The sequence below is a fragment of the Diuraphis noxia genome, unplaced genomic scaffold, assembly GCF_037042655.1.
Source record: "Diuraphis noxia isolate RWA-SAM2 unplaced genomic scaffold, SU_Dnox_SAM2 contig0002, whole genome shotgun sequence".
NCBI lineage: Eukaryota > Metazoa > Arthropoda > Insecta > Hemiptera > Aphididae > Diuraphis > Diuraphis noxia.
Genome location: NW_028301712.1, coordinates 69,696,796 through 69,712,512, shown reverse-complemented (window position 1 = coordinate 69,712,512; position 15,717 = coordinate 69,696,796). Strand labels below are relative to the sequence as shown.

The 15,717-nt window shown below is 26.1% G+C and overlaps 1 protein-coding gene and 1 pseudogene across 2 annotated transcripts in view; one reads left to right on the top strand and one right to left on the bottom strand.

Annotated features, from left to right (window-relative positions):
- Positions 1 to 15,717, top strand: part of Fife (regulating synaptic membrane exocytosis protein fife) — a 212,593-nt gene that overhangs the window by 146,387 nt on the left and 50,489 nt on the right. For both annotated transcript variants that reach the window (XM_089219690.1, XM_089219689.1), the window contains exon 7: positions 11,155 to 11,341. In XM_089219690.1, coding sequence (XP_089075816.1) covers positions 11,155 to 11,341 — 187 coding nt within the window. The remainder of the gene's footprint in view (positions 1 to 11,154; positions 11,342 to 15,717) is intronic.
- On the bottom strand, positions 73 to 708 carry LOC149058856 (uncharacterized; annotated as a pseudogene).

Genomic DNA, 15,717 nt, shown 5'->3' with positions numbered 1-15,717 from the left:
AGTAGAGTTTTCTTCATAGAAATACGGACCTTACAATTTTCCACCAATAAATCTCCACCAAAAATTAGTACCCTATACATTTACGGGTAGGTAACGATTATCCACTGCCCAATGGAGAATAACATCTGACCACATACGATTGTTTTGTTTATTAATATCTCCATTGTTCGTGAATTTAGATTCATCAGTCCATAATATCTGATTTAAAAATAACGGTTGTGTATCGATTTGAACGAGTAAACAAGCAATGCAATTTAACTTTCTTTCTGGATCTGCAGGTCGTAAATGTTGAACTAAGTCAAGTTTGTAAGGATGCATTTTGTGTTTTTTTAAAAATTGTATGAACAAGGCCGAACGAGATTCCAACTTCTCTACTAACATGTTTAATCGAAGATCGTGGATTCGATCTAATGTAAGCTAAAACTTGAAGTTCTACATCATCATTAATATTGTTTTCTTAAATTTGTTGGTTAAGTACTATTTTTACAGAAAATGTACCAGGGTTAATTAATAATATTGTTCTATCTTAATAAAAAATGAATGTGGTGGATGGTACCAACCTGGGTATTATACAGCATACATTCTTGCTGACATACGAGAATTTCCATCACATTTACCATAAATTAATAGTATTCGCACTTTTTCTTGGTTGTTCATTTTAACCCAACGAATCGCACTAGTATGACAATAAGCATAAAAATAATACATTTTATCTAATCTTTCAAGTATGAATTTTTTAGTTTTTCTACCTATAAACAATTACGAATTAATAGGTATAGGTATAAACTATCGCTTAATAGTATTATACATCTAATAAAAGTGCATATTCATGTACAATAAATGCATTTATTATCGTTATAACTTATGATTATTTAGTATTGTATCTGAATAACTATGTCAATTAAGATAATCTTATTATTTAAAACCTCGATAACTTCATATATTATAAAATATAACAGTTGTAATCAATTTTAATTTAATAATTTAATATTCAAACTATGTTAATCTTATTTATAACAGGTAAAAAAAAATACGTAAAAATATCTAAATAGTAACCAATAATAAATAATTATAAATGGTTTTATGCATTTTATAATGAATTATAAAAATGTATTATTTATTAAAATTTGAATAGTTCTCAATCAGTCAATTATGGTTTTAGAGCCATGGTTAATAGGTCAAAATGACTTTAAAAAAAATTCAGCCTATACGAATTTGGTATCAAAAATACGGGTTGCTATTTTAAAAAAAAAAAGTTGCATTGCGCATGCGCGTACCAAGAAAGTTAAAAATTTGAAATTTATCTGAAAATGTTTGTTTATATACCACTATAGTTTGTAAAAAAATCGATTTATTCCAACATAATCCAGCCGAGAAATTCAGTGTTCTCTTCAATGAAATTGGTGAATACACGGTAGATCAGGACATTTTTAAAAGTCCATTTAAAAAAAAGCGGGTAAGTCGTGGATGTCGCTTTGCTGTACTGTAGGTTACTGTAATGGATGGGATTAAATTTGAATGCAATGATAGGTATCATTGTATACGAAAAACGATTCTGAACGGAGATGATTTGTCAGTCCAGGATATATTATATTTAAATATTGTCATATATTCTATTTTGAAACAAATATTTTATTTTTCAATTAAGACGCATTTTGCATATAGCATGGTTAATCAATTAGTGCAGTTATCATAATTAATAATACTTTATATTATCATAGATATACATGTACCTGGTTTGAGGATAAATCGTTATCATTACGTGATTTCATAAAAATTTAAAACTCAAACGCTCAAAACATTTTTCCTATAATGACACTTCAAATTTTCTCTATAGCTTTTTAAAGCAAAACTTATGGAAAACTTGGTGTTAAATTTTATAACCTTAGATATAAATACAAACAATATTATGAATTTTGATCTACAAAATAATTTGCAAATATTCATGGTTTTGACGAATTTTTGTAAATATTTGAAATTCAAATGCTAATAAAAATTTAATTTGAATTTCCGGTGGACATTTTTTTTGTGATAAAGATTGACAAATTTGTAAGGAATCTTGTATTAAATTTTCAAATCTTAGGTATAAAAGGAAAATTTTTTATGAATTTCTAGAATAAAATAATTTACGAATTTTCGTGATTTTTACGTATGTTGTCAAAATTAAAATTTGAATGCATGTAAAAAAAAAATGTGGATATGTATTTCTTTTATTTTTCAACTGCTATTGCAAAACTATATTATGAGCCTTGTATTAAATTCTCAAATCTTAGAATTAAAAAGAAAAACTTTTATGAATTTTTATCTAACATAATTTGAACATTGCCGTAATTTTTATGTATTTGGTCAAAACTTGAACTGTAAAATCTTATAAAAAAAATTTGTGACAATATATTTCTTTTATTTTTCAACTGCAATTGTAAAAATATATTATGAGCCTTGTATTAAATTCTCAAATCTTAGAATTAAAAAGAAAAACTTTTATGAATTTCTATCTAAGATAATTTGAACATTGCCGTAATTTTTATGTATTTAGTCAAAATTTGAATTTTAAATGCTTATAAAAAAAATTTGTGACTACGCATTTCTTTTATTATTCAACTGCTATTGTAAAAATATGATAGGAGCCTTGTATTAAATTTTCAAATCTTAGATCAAAAAAGAAAAAATTTTATGAATTTCTATCTAAGATAATTTGAACATTGCCGTAATTTTTACGTATTAAGTCAATATTTGAACTTCAAATGCTAATAAAAAAAATTGTGCCTATGTATTTTTATAATTTTTAGATTACTATAAGAATAACTTATGAGGAACTTTGTATTCAATTTTCAAGTATTTTGATAGGGCCAAAAAAATTTTATCGACCCTTCCAAAAAAATTTTCAGAAATATTGAAAATTTCAGTTGTCTATAAATATCTCAAAAAAAGTCAAAATATTTTGAAAATTAAATCATGTAAAGAAAATGCCAATCTTAATAACTGGTAAAATTTTCAAGTATCTAGGACTCATACTTTTTGAATAATAACAAATATTTAAAATCGTTTCAGGATAAATCGTTATCGTTACGCTATTTCGTAAAAATTTAAAATTCAAACGCAATTAAAATTTTTCCTATAATGACGCTTCGAGTTTCCTCTATAGCTGCTTGAAGTAAAACTTATGGAAAACTTAGTGATGTATTCTTAATCTTTAGTTATAAACACAAAAAATTTTATGATTTTTCAGCTTCAAAATTACTTGCAAATTTTCACATTTTCGACAGATTTCGTAAAAATTTGAACTATAAACGCTTATAAAAAAAAATTGTGCCTATGTATTCTTATAATTTTTTAATCACTTTAAGAATAACTTATGAGGAACTTTGTATTAAATTTTCAAGTATTTTGATAGGGCCAAAAAAATTTTATCGACACTTCAAAAAAAAAATTTCAGACAAATTGAAAATTTCAGTCGTCTATATATATCTCAAAAAAAGTCAAAATATTTTGAAAATTTAATCATGTAAAGAAAATACCAATCCTAATAACTGGTAAAATTTTCAAGTATCTAGGACTTATACTTTTTGAATAATAACAAATATTTAAAATCGTTTCAGGATAAATCGTTATCGTTACGCTATTTCGTAAAAATTTAAATTTCAAACGCACTTAAAATTTTTTCTATAATGATACTTCGAGTTTTCTCTATAGCTACTTGAAGGAAAACTTATGGAGAACTTAGTGTTGTATTTTTAATCCTTAGTTATAAACGCAAAAATTTTTATGATTTTTCAACATCAAAATTACTTGCAAATTTTCACGTTTTCGACAGATTTCGTAAAATTTTGAACTATAAAAGCTTATTAAAAAAAATTGTGACTTACGATTTTTAATTTTTTTTAGCTACAATAAGAAAAACTCATAAGGAACCTTGTATTAAATTTTCAAGTTTTTTTGGTCGTCCAACATTTTATTACCGACACTTCAAAAAAAAAAAACAAAAAAAAAAAAACACACATCATTGTAAAATCAATACATTCATCACTTCGTTCAGAATCTAAAATCTGACTAAAATCTATTTATAGAGAAATATGAAGTTATTTTTTAATAAAAGCTTACCTCACAAAGTACTAGGCTAATATAAATTAAAGTTCAATCAATAGATTCCTCAATACTTATAGATGGCATTTTAAGTTTCATTTTTCATTCACTTCAGGTTATTACGAGGTGGTTATTACTAGTGAATACTGTTTGGGCTAGATAAATTCAAATCATTTTTTACTTATATAGTTAGTGGTATTGTATATGGTATGGCTTGCCCACCCACTACAATTGTAGACTTGCTTGTAAAATCTCAATTGAACATTGAAGCTAGAACATTAGCTAAATACATTTGTGAAGACCTACGATTATATATGGCTTTATAGAGTTTAGAAACACTAGGAAGGACGCACTTCTTTTTTTTTTTTTGTAAATGGATTAATAAGTATACCATATCTTTTACTACTCACATTTCGTTTTATGTTATTTAATTCCTAGGTGGTAATTTATTATTATTATTTTTTCTTTCACATTCTTACAATTATTATACGTACGTACTCTATGTTTTTGCTAATGCTCTAGGTCATTTTCGGGTGACATGTGTAACAGGTACTATGCTGTCAAACAACAATCGATATCGGATTAATTATTAGAATATAAATAGCTAGATATAATGTATTATAATTTGTATTAATTGTATATCAGCTCTGGCAACCATAAAATATTAAGAATTTATATTTAATTATTTTAAAAATTCATATCACGTTGCATATTATAATATTATTCTTACACACTATACATGAGTGTAATTTATGTTTATAAAACCGTAAAGTCCAAGTTTTGATAAAGAGAAGATCGCTTAAAGACTAAACCGTATTTTTTAATCAGGGCCGAAATTGTTTTCATTTTTAAATTATATTTTTAAACTTCGATAACGAATCTCAAAAGAAACCTCATCCAGCCAACTCGCAATTAAAAATTTAATAACATGCAATTCGGAGATAAGGTAATTGCATTATTTCGTTTAATTATTGTTTTTGTTTTATCGTCTTGTGTGTGAATCTACTACATTTGCAAAATTATTTTATTAAATTAATTTTTAATAAAAATATAGAAGGGACATTTAAAAGAAAAAAAAATGTTCCATACCGGATATTCAACCTCAAGCTTTCAGAGTTTTTTCTTTTACTATTTATATAAATACATTTACAGCAGCTGCAATTCGAAACCAAAAAGGGACATTTTACATTATATAAAAACAATTCTCTTAAAAATAAATCATTTCCTCGTTTATATAATATTAATTATTTAAAATGCGAGGCTTTAGTCAATTTAAGAATGTTTAAATTTTACATACACATGTTCAATATTCGTAATTTAAAACAATTGTATAATAAGCATAGTAGGCAGTTACTAAGCATTTCTTTTCATTGAAAACTAAAGTTAAAAAAATCATAAAAAAAATATTTGTTTATATTATTTTAATGCGTGATATTTTATCACACCATTACAACAAGATACCATCTTGATTTACGAAATCAACGACATTTAACCAACATAAAATTGGTAAAAAAAAATGTAGTTTCGAACGAATAAGTATTTTTATTACGATGCATGTGTTGTAATCTGTAGAACGAACTTAGAGTAAGTTCGTATAAATTTCACTACATTAAATTTAAAAGGATATATTCTCAATGGGTCACAAGGAAAAAAAAGATGTGTTCGAAAAGACGCTCGTTAAAATAATCGTGGGGATACAGGTTGCTTAAACCTAAATCGTTGGAAATAATATCGCCATGCTTGTATTATGGTTGAATAATGAATAGGCTATAAAGTCGGGTCAGTTTTATATCCAAATTGATTTTTTTATATCCTTTTCTTTGCATGATGAATACGACAATGTGTTTTACGTGTTTTAGCTTTATTGATTTAATAATAAAAACCATTTGAACGAAATATATAATAATAAAAACATGAATTAAATAAGAAATAACTGTTTCTGTAACAGCAGCTTTCATTTCTATTTTATCGATTGGTTATAGAGTATTTTTTCTTATTTGAAATTATCTTTTCTACATATATTGTTAATATTTTCATGTTTAAAATTCGAGTGTTCAATATATTTTTGTCTCATTACAAATTCATTTTTTTTTTTTAGTATTGTTTATCATTCTACTTTTTTTTTTTACCAATAAAATTCCAACTTTGGAACTCATTACTGTTATAAAAATGAGATAGGCATGCATTTATTTTAATACCGTTAAATATCGATTATATACAATTTTATCAAATCATTGAATAATGATAGAAACATATATGTTCAAACAACAGAATCTGTAAGCTGTGAAATTAATAAATTCACAATAAGAATTTATAGAGATTTGTCATTGAAGGAAAAAGAGCAAATTGATTTATTTAATATTATGATATACATACTAAAAAAAAAATCAATAATAATAACTAATAAGAGATTAATTATTTTAAACATTTTAGATTTTGAACGAAGTGATGAATGTATTGATTTTACAATGATGTGTGTTTTTTTTTTTGTGTCTGTGTACAGCATAATTATTAGTCGAAATAATGTTTCAATTTCAAATATTGGGGGTGATTTCCGATGTAAAAATGAATATCCTTGGTGCATTATAGAGGTCAAAAGTAAACATTTTCCAACAGTTTTCAAAAAAATCGAGAAAAACAAAAAAAAAAAATGACAGAAAAACGGGAATTTTTACGCAAAACCAGTTTTTGACCAAATCGATTTTTTTATATGGTTGTAATTCAAAAACTAATCACTGTAAATATTTGAAATTTTCACCAAATGTTTATGTTAGTGTTTACATCTTACAAACTATATCCTTACAAACTGACTTAGTTCAACATTTACGACCTGCAGATCCAGAATGAAGGTTAAATTTCATTGCTTGTTTACTCGTTCAAATCGATACACAACCATTATTTTTAAATCAGATATTATGGACTGATGAATCTAAATTCACGAATAATGGAGTTATTAATAAACAAAACAATCGTATGTGGTAAGATGTTATTCCCCATTGGGCAGTGGATAATCGTTACCTACCCGTAAATGTATAGGGTACTAATTTTTGGTGGGGATTTATTGGTGGAAAATTGTAAGGTCCGTATTTCTATGAAGAAAACTCTACTGCAGCTAGGAGATATTTAGCATTTTTTTGAAGTGTCGGTAAAAAAATGTTGGACGACCAAAAAAACTTGAAAATTTAATACACGGTTCCTTATGAGTTGTTCTTATTGTAGCTAAAAAAAATTAAAAATCGTTAGTCACAATTTTTTTTTATAAGCGTTTATAATTCAAATTTTCACGAAATCTGTCGAAAACGTGAAAATTTGAAAGTAATTTTGAAGTTGAAAAATCATAAAACTTTTTGTGTTTATAACTAAGGATTAAAAATACAACACTAAGTTTTCCTTCAAGTAGCTATAGAGAAAACTCGAAGCATCATTATAGGAAAAATTTTAAGGGCGTTCGAATTTTAAATTTTTACGAAATAGCGTAACGATAACGATTTATCCTCAAACGATTTTAAACATTTGTTATTATTCAAAAAGTATAAGTCGTAGATACTTGAAAATTTTACCAGGTATTTTCTTTACATGATTTAATTTTCAAAATATTTTGACTTTTTTTGAGGTACTTATAGACAACTGAAATTTTCAATTTTCCTGAAAATTTTTTTTTGAAGTGTCGATAAAATTTGTTTGGCTCTATCAAAATTCTTGAAAATGTAATACAAAGTTTCTCATAAGTTATCGTTATAGTGATTAAAAAATTATAAGAATACATATGCACAATTTTTTTTTTTATTAGCATTTTAAGGTCAAATATTGACAAAAATTCGTTAAAACCATGAATATATTTTTTTTATGTCTGTCATCACGTTTTGGGGTAGTAAAAGTGCTTCGATTTTTGATTTCAGTACCTCGTTCGATCAGAAAGTGAATGAAGTTGGTGGGTCAAAAGTAAAAAATTCTCGATTTTTTCTAAATAATTGGGATAAACAAACTAAAAATTAAGGGAAAAACGAGAAATTTTACGCACAATAATTTTTCGACAAAATCGATTTTGGTTTTTGATGTAACTTTAAAACAAATGACCATAGATACATGAAATTTTCACCGAATGTTTATATAAGTATATTTTATCCACCATGCAATTTTAAAAAATCTTCGATTTAAGTTTAATTATTCATAGGCATATGCAATTTTCGATCATTATTAGTTTTTTTTAAATTAATATCGATAAAAATTTATTTTTTGGGTAAAAAATCTTGAAAGTTTAATACAATACTCTTAACATAATATTGTTACAATAGCAGTTAAAAAATAAAACAAATTCATAGTCACAATTTTTTTTATAAGTATTAAAATTTTGAATTTTGACAAAATACGTAAACATCACAAAAATTCGCAAATTGTTTTAAGCTAGAAATTCATAAAAAATTTTCTTTTTAAATCTTAGATTTGAAAATTTAATACAAAATTCCCTACAAATTTGTCAATCTTTATCACAAAAAATGTCCACCGGAAATTCAAATTAAATTTTTATTAGCATTTGAACTTCAAATATTGACAAAAATTAGTCAAAACCATGAATATTTGCAAAGTATTTTGTAGTTCAAAATTCATAAAATTGTTTGTATTTAAATCTAAGGTTATAAAATTCAACACTAAGTTTTCCATAAGTTTTGCTTCAAATATCTATAGAGAAAATTTGAAGCGTCATTATAGTAAAAATGTTTTGAGGGTTTGAGTTTTAAATTTTTATGGAATCGCGTAACGATAACGATTTATCCTCAAACCAGGTATATATCTATGATAATATTAAAAGGTATTATGAATTATGATAACTACATGCAATGTTTTTGGAAAAACTGATTAACCATGCCCTATGCAAAATGCGTCCTAATTGAAAAATAAAATTTTTGTTTCAAAATAGAATATATTATGACAATATTTAAATACAATATATCCTAGGCTGACAAATCATCTCCGTTCAGAATCGTTTTTCGTATACAATGATACCTATCATTGCATTCAAATCTAACCTACCCTAGTCAGAAGTCCCTCCACCCTCTAATGTACAGCAGAGTGACATCCACTTAACCGCTTTTTTATAATTGTTAGGATAAAATCTTACGGAAACTTTGGAATATTATTGAAATTTTATATACCTATGAAATATATAATTTTTGAGTTATAACACGAAAATAGATTAATTTATTTCATAATTTTATTTTGGTTAGTTTTGTTTTCTATAGTTAATAAGAAAAGTATTGTGCATTTTTTTTTTATTCTGAACTTATGAAAGTAGTAAGTACCATGTTCTACCAAGTTATAAAAGTCTACCAGAAACCACCTCCAAAATTGCTAGTCCCAGTATTTTTCTATCTTTGCAGAAGTTCTAACGTATAATAGGAATACTCTGCTCAGTATCTAAAATTTAAATCTGCATATAATAATAACATTATCAAGAAGTTGTTATAAGTTGTATGTGGTAAAAACTATAAATAAAATAAAATAGGTATAATCACAACATTAAGCCGCGTCCACACCTGAGTACGCACATACCGAGCATTTGCGCTCATGTTGTGCGTTCTACAAATTTGCATGATTTTGATGCACAGCGAATGCGAGCCGAGTCGGTCGAATCGACGTGAGCTCACATGCTCGGTCTGTGCGTGCTCAGGTGTGGACGCGGCTTTAGCCTTTAGGTTTTCTTTGTCAATCATAAAAGAAAATATATATTAATTAATTAATTTAATATCAATAATAAATACTTTTTACTAGAGTTGAAGTTGAAGTTGTTAAGATTACATCAACTTTTTACCGACACTTTCGTGGTTCTGCTTTCTGTAATTCACTGTAATATTATTTTTAAATACCTCTGCTATTTTATATATCTCCCATAATTGTATATCCATCATCCATAGTATTATAAAAGTTCTTTAATATTCATGAAAATAACATAACTAATTAGGGTGGATACCAAACAATAAGCCTGGTACCTTTTATTTTTTTGGTCAATAGCCACAAGTATACCCATAACGTGCACGTAAAAAAACTGCCAGCATACACATTAATTACCCAATCGTTGTGTTATAGACACAATACCTAGCTCAGGAAAAATAATGTACAAAAAACATCTGAGTATCGATTACTCAAATGAATAAAATTATTTATAACAAAAATAAGTAAAAACAAATATCTTATATTATCAACAATACAAAATAACAATAATTGACTACATTACTTTAAATATAAAAACAGATTTTATACAATTTTTATAATGTTATGTACATAAGTAATTTTATGTTAACAATAATTATTGTTTTCTGTGCAATATTTGTTTTTACCAAATGTATGATGAACACGTATTTAAAAATGATTTGTTTTTCTTGACATCCAGAGACGAAAATATATAAATAAATTAAAAAAAAACTTGAAAATTCAAGAAAAAGGCAGAATTTTTTGCATAATTCTTGTTTATACTGTTTTATAATAGGTAATTATTTAAAATAGTAACTTTCATTATAAATGTAAGGTCTTCATTTTTTTTTTTTTTAAGTTTCTTTAAAGTGTGTATTATTATTTAATAACATCAAACACTGTATTATTAATTGACTTTTATTTTTATAAAAGCAACAGTCTAAAAATATTAATCATGTTAAGTTTGACGATAAAATATTATCTTTTGGTTTATATTGCACTTTATTTCAATATAGGTTTGTATTTCGGCCATATCCTAAATATTATATACAATTAATACATTTTAAAAGTCAAATTTTTCATGGTATCTACACAGTATCAATACAAACAACGATAATTTACTTAAATCTAAAATAATTGACGATCGTTTAATACATAATATACTGCGAATGTGGCTTGGTGAGGTGTGGTCGTACGCTCAATCTACGGAAACACAATGAGCGTACGTACCGGCCGCAGTTGCTAGTTCCCAGATGGGTGACCACTGATCACTGATCTCCCGAGGTTTTCACTAGAAAAAAAATATATATACTATGTATGCATGGAACTTATCGGACTATCGTCTATCATCATATAGAATAATAAATATATCAATATTTTTAGGCTGCAGCTGCACTGAAAGTAGGTGATAGGAGCCGTATCACCGATGACAAACTGTGGAACAGGGACACGGGACTCAGGCAGAAACGAGGATCTGCTGGCGCAGTAGTTGGGCAAAGTACGAATCAAACGCAGCCTACAGTATTTCGTTTTGACACTCGACGAGAATCAAAAATATCTATACCTGCCGGTAAAGTATAAATTTAGATGTATATAGAATAATCGTTAGATTCAATAAAAGTTTAAACATTATATAATAATAATAAACCAGCTTGATTCTGGTGTTATTCGTAAAAAAAAAATTACTCATACAGTCTATTATACGGTAAATCTTCACGCATGCAGCTCAATGCACACCTACCATTTCATATTTTTAATATGTACCTAATTATTTAAATTATAACTTTTGGGGGCTCAGAAGTATATTTAACGATGTTATTTTTAAATCCATCCATATTTGACACCACACGGAGTGTGTTCAGTGGTAATACAAATTAACTGTTTAGTTTTAGTTGTGAACTATTGTAAAACCACTCTTTATTATTGTAAAAAGCTAAAAGATAAACTTTTTTGAAAATGTTATTTAACTAACAGTCAAACAATTAGATTTTATGTTGTTAAACTCCCATCACGCAAAGAGTCTCTAGTGGGTGACTTCTTAATCACGAATACTATGCGTCTTTTGTTTTCTGTCTCTTATCACTTATACTCAATATGCTAAGAAGTATAGATTGTATAATTATTCTAAAAAATAAAAATGTTGTTAAACTGTATTCAGTAAAGAAAAAAGTCCACAATACTTAATAGGACAAGAAGATTCTGAAAGTGATTTAGTTTTACCGTGTACATAATAAATAACTAGTCAATATTTAAATCAGGGTTAAATTTTAAGACTAGTTTCTTCAAAAAGCATTTGAATTACTTCGCTCTTTAAATAAAAGGTAGGTAGTTAAATTATAATAGAATACGATTCACAAATGATAATAAGTAAGGCTAGAAAAGTAAGTACTTACTTAATTACTTAAATACTAGCTAGTTGAGACAATAGGGATGTTTTTATATCTTGTTGAGTAGATCGAATGTGAAAATAGATTTGATTGGAGTGAAGATAAGGTTTGAGTTTTGATTAATTAATGCAATGGAAGATTCCGAAAGTTTATTAACTAATAATATTATGTTAAACAGATGATTTTAAACATTTTATAGGCAATGACAAATATTAAATAAAACATACATCATTGTAAAATCGTATTCCTTTTTAGACTGTTATAGTCAGAAGCTAAAAAATAAAAAATATATATATCTTAAAATGAATGTGTTCTTTTACATTTTCAATTAACGTTATACTGAACAATATAAACCATAGATGCTTATTATGCACTTCATTCATAGACTTATGAATTTTTTCTACCTATGTCAAAATTTCTAAAGCAAAATAATACATTATCTGAATTGTTTCTACCTATAGTCTCAAAGATATAATATTACATCTATACAATTGTTGTATCACTATCTTTTCTAAAATTTCTGTAAGAACAAAAATAATAATAACAAAGTGTATAAATTGATGGTATATTTTTAGAAGATATTGAATTTCAATTTTAGCCATTATGTTATTTGAAACTATGAACTATATGATGATAATAATTTATTAACGATAAAATATAATTTTATTTATATAGGTAGGTATCTACTTCAATAATTTTCGATAATTAAATTTTATAAACAGAAAAAAAATAATTTCTAAATATTATAATTTTATTTCTGCCACAACATACATTACATTCTTTAATAATTTTATTTTTCAAGATTATAAGTATCAGGTTAGCTAAAGGAAATAACGTTTACGGTTTTACTTTACTATCGGAGATCTTGTGCTGATCTTCAAAGAAGATTGAAAGGTGAAGGCTCGATGGCTCATCTCGGTGAACGATGACGGATAGCTAAAAATTTAGTGCTGCCGCTATATCCATTGTAAATATTTGGATAATATGTATAGAACGGAGGGACCATTTGTCCCGATTTGGTTGTGGTAAGGTTGGCCATCCTAATTACATAGTCATGAATAATATTCACACCTGTCACCTTGTTCGGAAATTCAGGATTATAAATAATTATTCTCACTCGTGGACTGTAAAAAACGTAACTTTTAATGGTTGATAATTTTGTTTTACATATTCGGCACTCGCACGACGATTGTCGGTTCGCTTACAACGACAACGACTCTCTCTCTTATCTTACATAATATTATCAAAAAAAAAAATATAAAACAAAAACATGATGAATATATATACAGAGACAGTGTTGCTAACATACTTATAAAATATACACAAATAATAAATTGCGTCGCCGACACCGAACACACCTATTATATTATAGTGGATGCAAACTTACAAAATTCTATCACTGTTAATTTTTAATCGGATGCTTAGGTATATACTTATATAGTTATATATCATGTAAGTAATCCACAATATCAGTAGTTTTTATAGGGTTTAGAAACGACAATCATAGTGATAATCTAATATATATGTATGAATGTATGTTATAAGTAAGACTGGGATTTCAATGCCCTAAAAAACCCCAAAAAATGCCCTTCAAAAAATTAACTAAAGTAATAAAACGGTGTTTGAAACGACAAAACTCGTGCTGAACGTCGATCGATATTATCGGACGTCGATTTTATCGGTTTAAGATTATTTAATTGGCAATGCGGGTAGTGGTTACTCAAATCTTGTCCGATAATATAATACGAATTACAAGTACCTACCTACTTTCAATCTGTTATATTTATATAGGTAAAAACCATGTTGATGTAAAGATCTTGAAATAAAATTTCAAATTCATATTTGGTTTAGAAAATGACCTAAAAACTAAATATCCTAAAAAATTCAAAATAAACTTTCATATTCTCATTCATAAGTAGGTACATAAAATAAATTTATAACTAGACGAGCATCTCACAGTAAACTTTGGAAAGCAATGTAATGTGTATCGAAATCCCAGCCCTAGTTATATATAAGCTATTAAGAATCGTCTTGGATTTAATAATTTTTAAAAACCGTATTTTTGAATATTATTGTGTTGAGGTTATATTCATTAAAATTTTTGTATTAAATCAAAATTTAATTTCGATTAAATTGAATTTATTTTTGTATTATTTTCTCTTGAATCAAGATTTTGGTTATTTCACTAATTTGGCATAATTCCATATGTTATCAAAATTTATATAAATTTAATAAATAAAGTGATTTTACAAGTATATTTAGTGTATAGGTAACTTCTTCTTAACTTATATCTCAGTCAAAATGATTTTTTTCGAAAATCACCCCTCATTATCAAATTAACTTTTTTTTTTCAAATTTAATACCATCTAAATTGTAAAATAATATATTTATATTTTATTCTAATAAATTAAAGTGTTTTAACGCATTCATGTTTCGAAATTTAAACTTAATAATATATACTGTTTATTTATTTATTACTGAAAACTATTAATGTGTATAGCTATGAATTTACTAGACATGGATATGCATAACGTCTTGTCGTTAGAATAACTTAGAATAGTTATCCTCCTTTTAATAATGGTTATATTATTATTATCTTTCATATAATTTCTTAACTTATTCTTGCAGTATTTCTTGTATATTTTGTCACATATTTGAATTCGAAGATAACATTATTTCCCCAGAAGTTTTAGTGTTGTAATAAATTCATAAGTATTTCATTAGACTATCATAACTTTAAATAGTATTTTCTTGAAAACTGCAGTAAATATATATTATTAATTATTATATATACTTGATTGAGAATCCTAAAAAAACACATTTTCTGCTATCTGACCTTTCTTTATATTACCATATAAAGAATATAGGTATTAGGTACATACATTATATATTTGCGTCTTTAGGTCAATAATTCTAAGAATTACAAAAGTTTTTTTTTTATATTAAACGTAACTGTAATGGATTTGCCAGCCTTTCTCGTATTTGTGTGTAATACATGACATTAGTTTGATGTGTTGAACTAGAATATTGATTACAATAATATAGAACTGTGTCCAACTAGGTCAAATAATAAAATGTCCCAGATATTCACAAAAAAGTTTTTTCATTGAATAGAATTATAACTTATTATGAAAAATGTTTTTTACAATATCGGAAGTGAACCTGAAAAATGTAATCTTTATTCCAAAAATGCTCAACAAATTGTTGACAACAATACAAAATACTACTATGCGTATTATGGGCATATTTTAAGCCTTTTACACTCAAGTATTAACATGTTTATGAAATATAACTTACGTCAATTTTTGCTATATTATTCACTATTTTTAAACAAGGAATTTTAGTTTTAACAGTACAAAAAGTATATTTTATGCGTAGTGCTACTTAATATTATTCAAAATTTATCGAAGTATACAAACTCAAATCGCGTATTTGAATTTATGATAATATTATGGTCCAAATATTTAACCGGATTAATTTTATTTTTCATTACAGCTTGATCCTACTTTTACCGATTTTAAAAATAATCATTCATCGTACAGGCAATATTTATTTATTT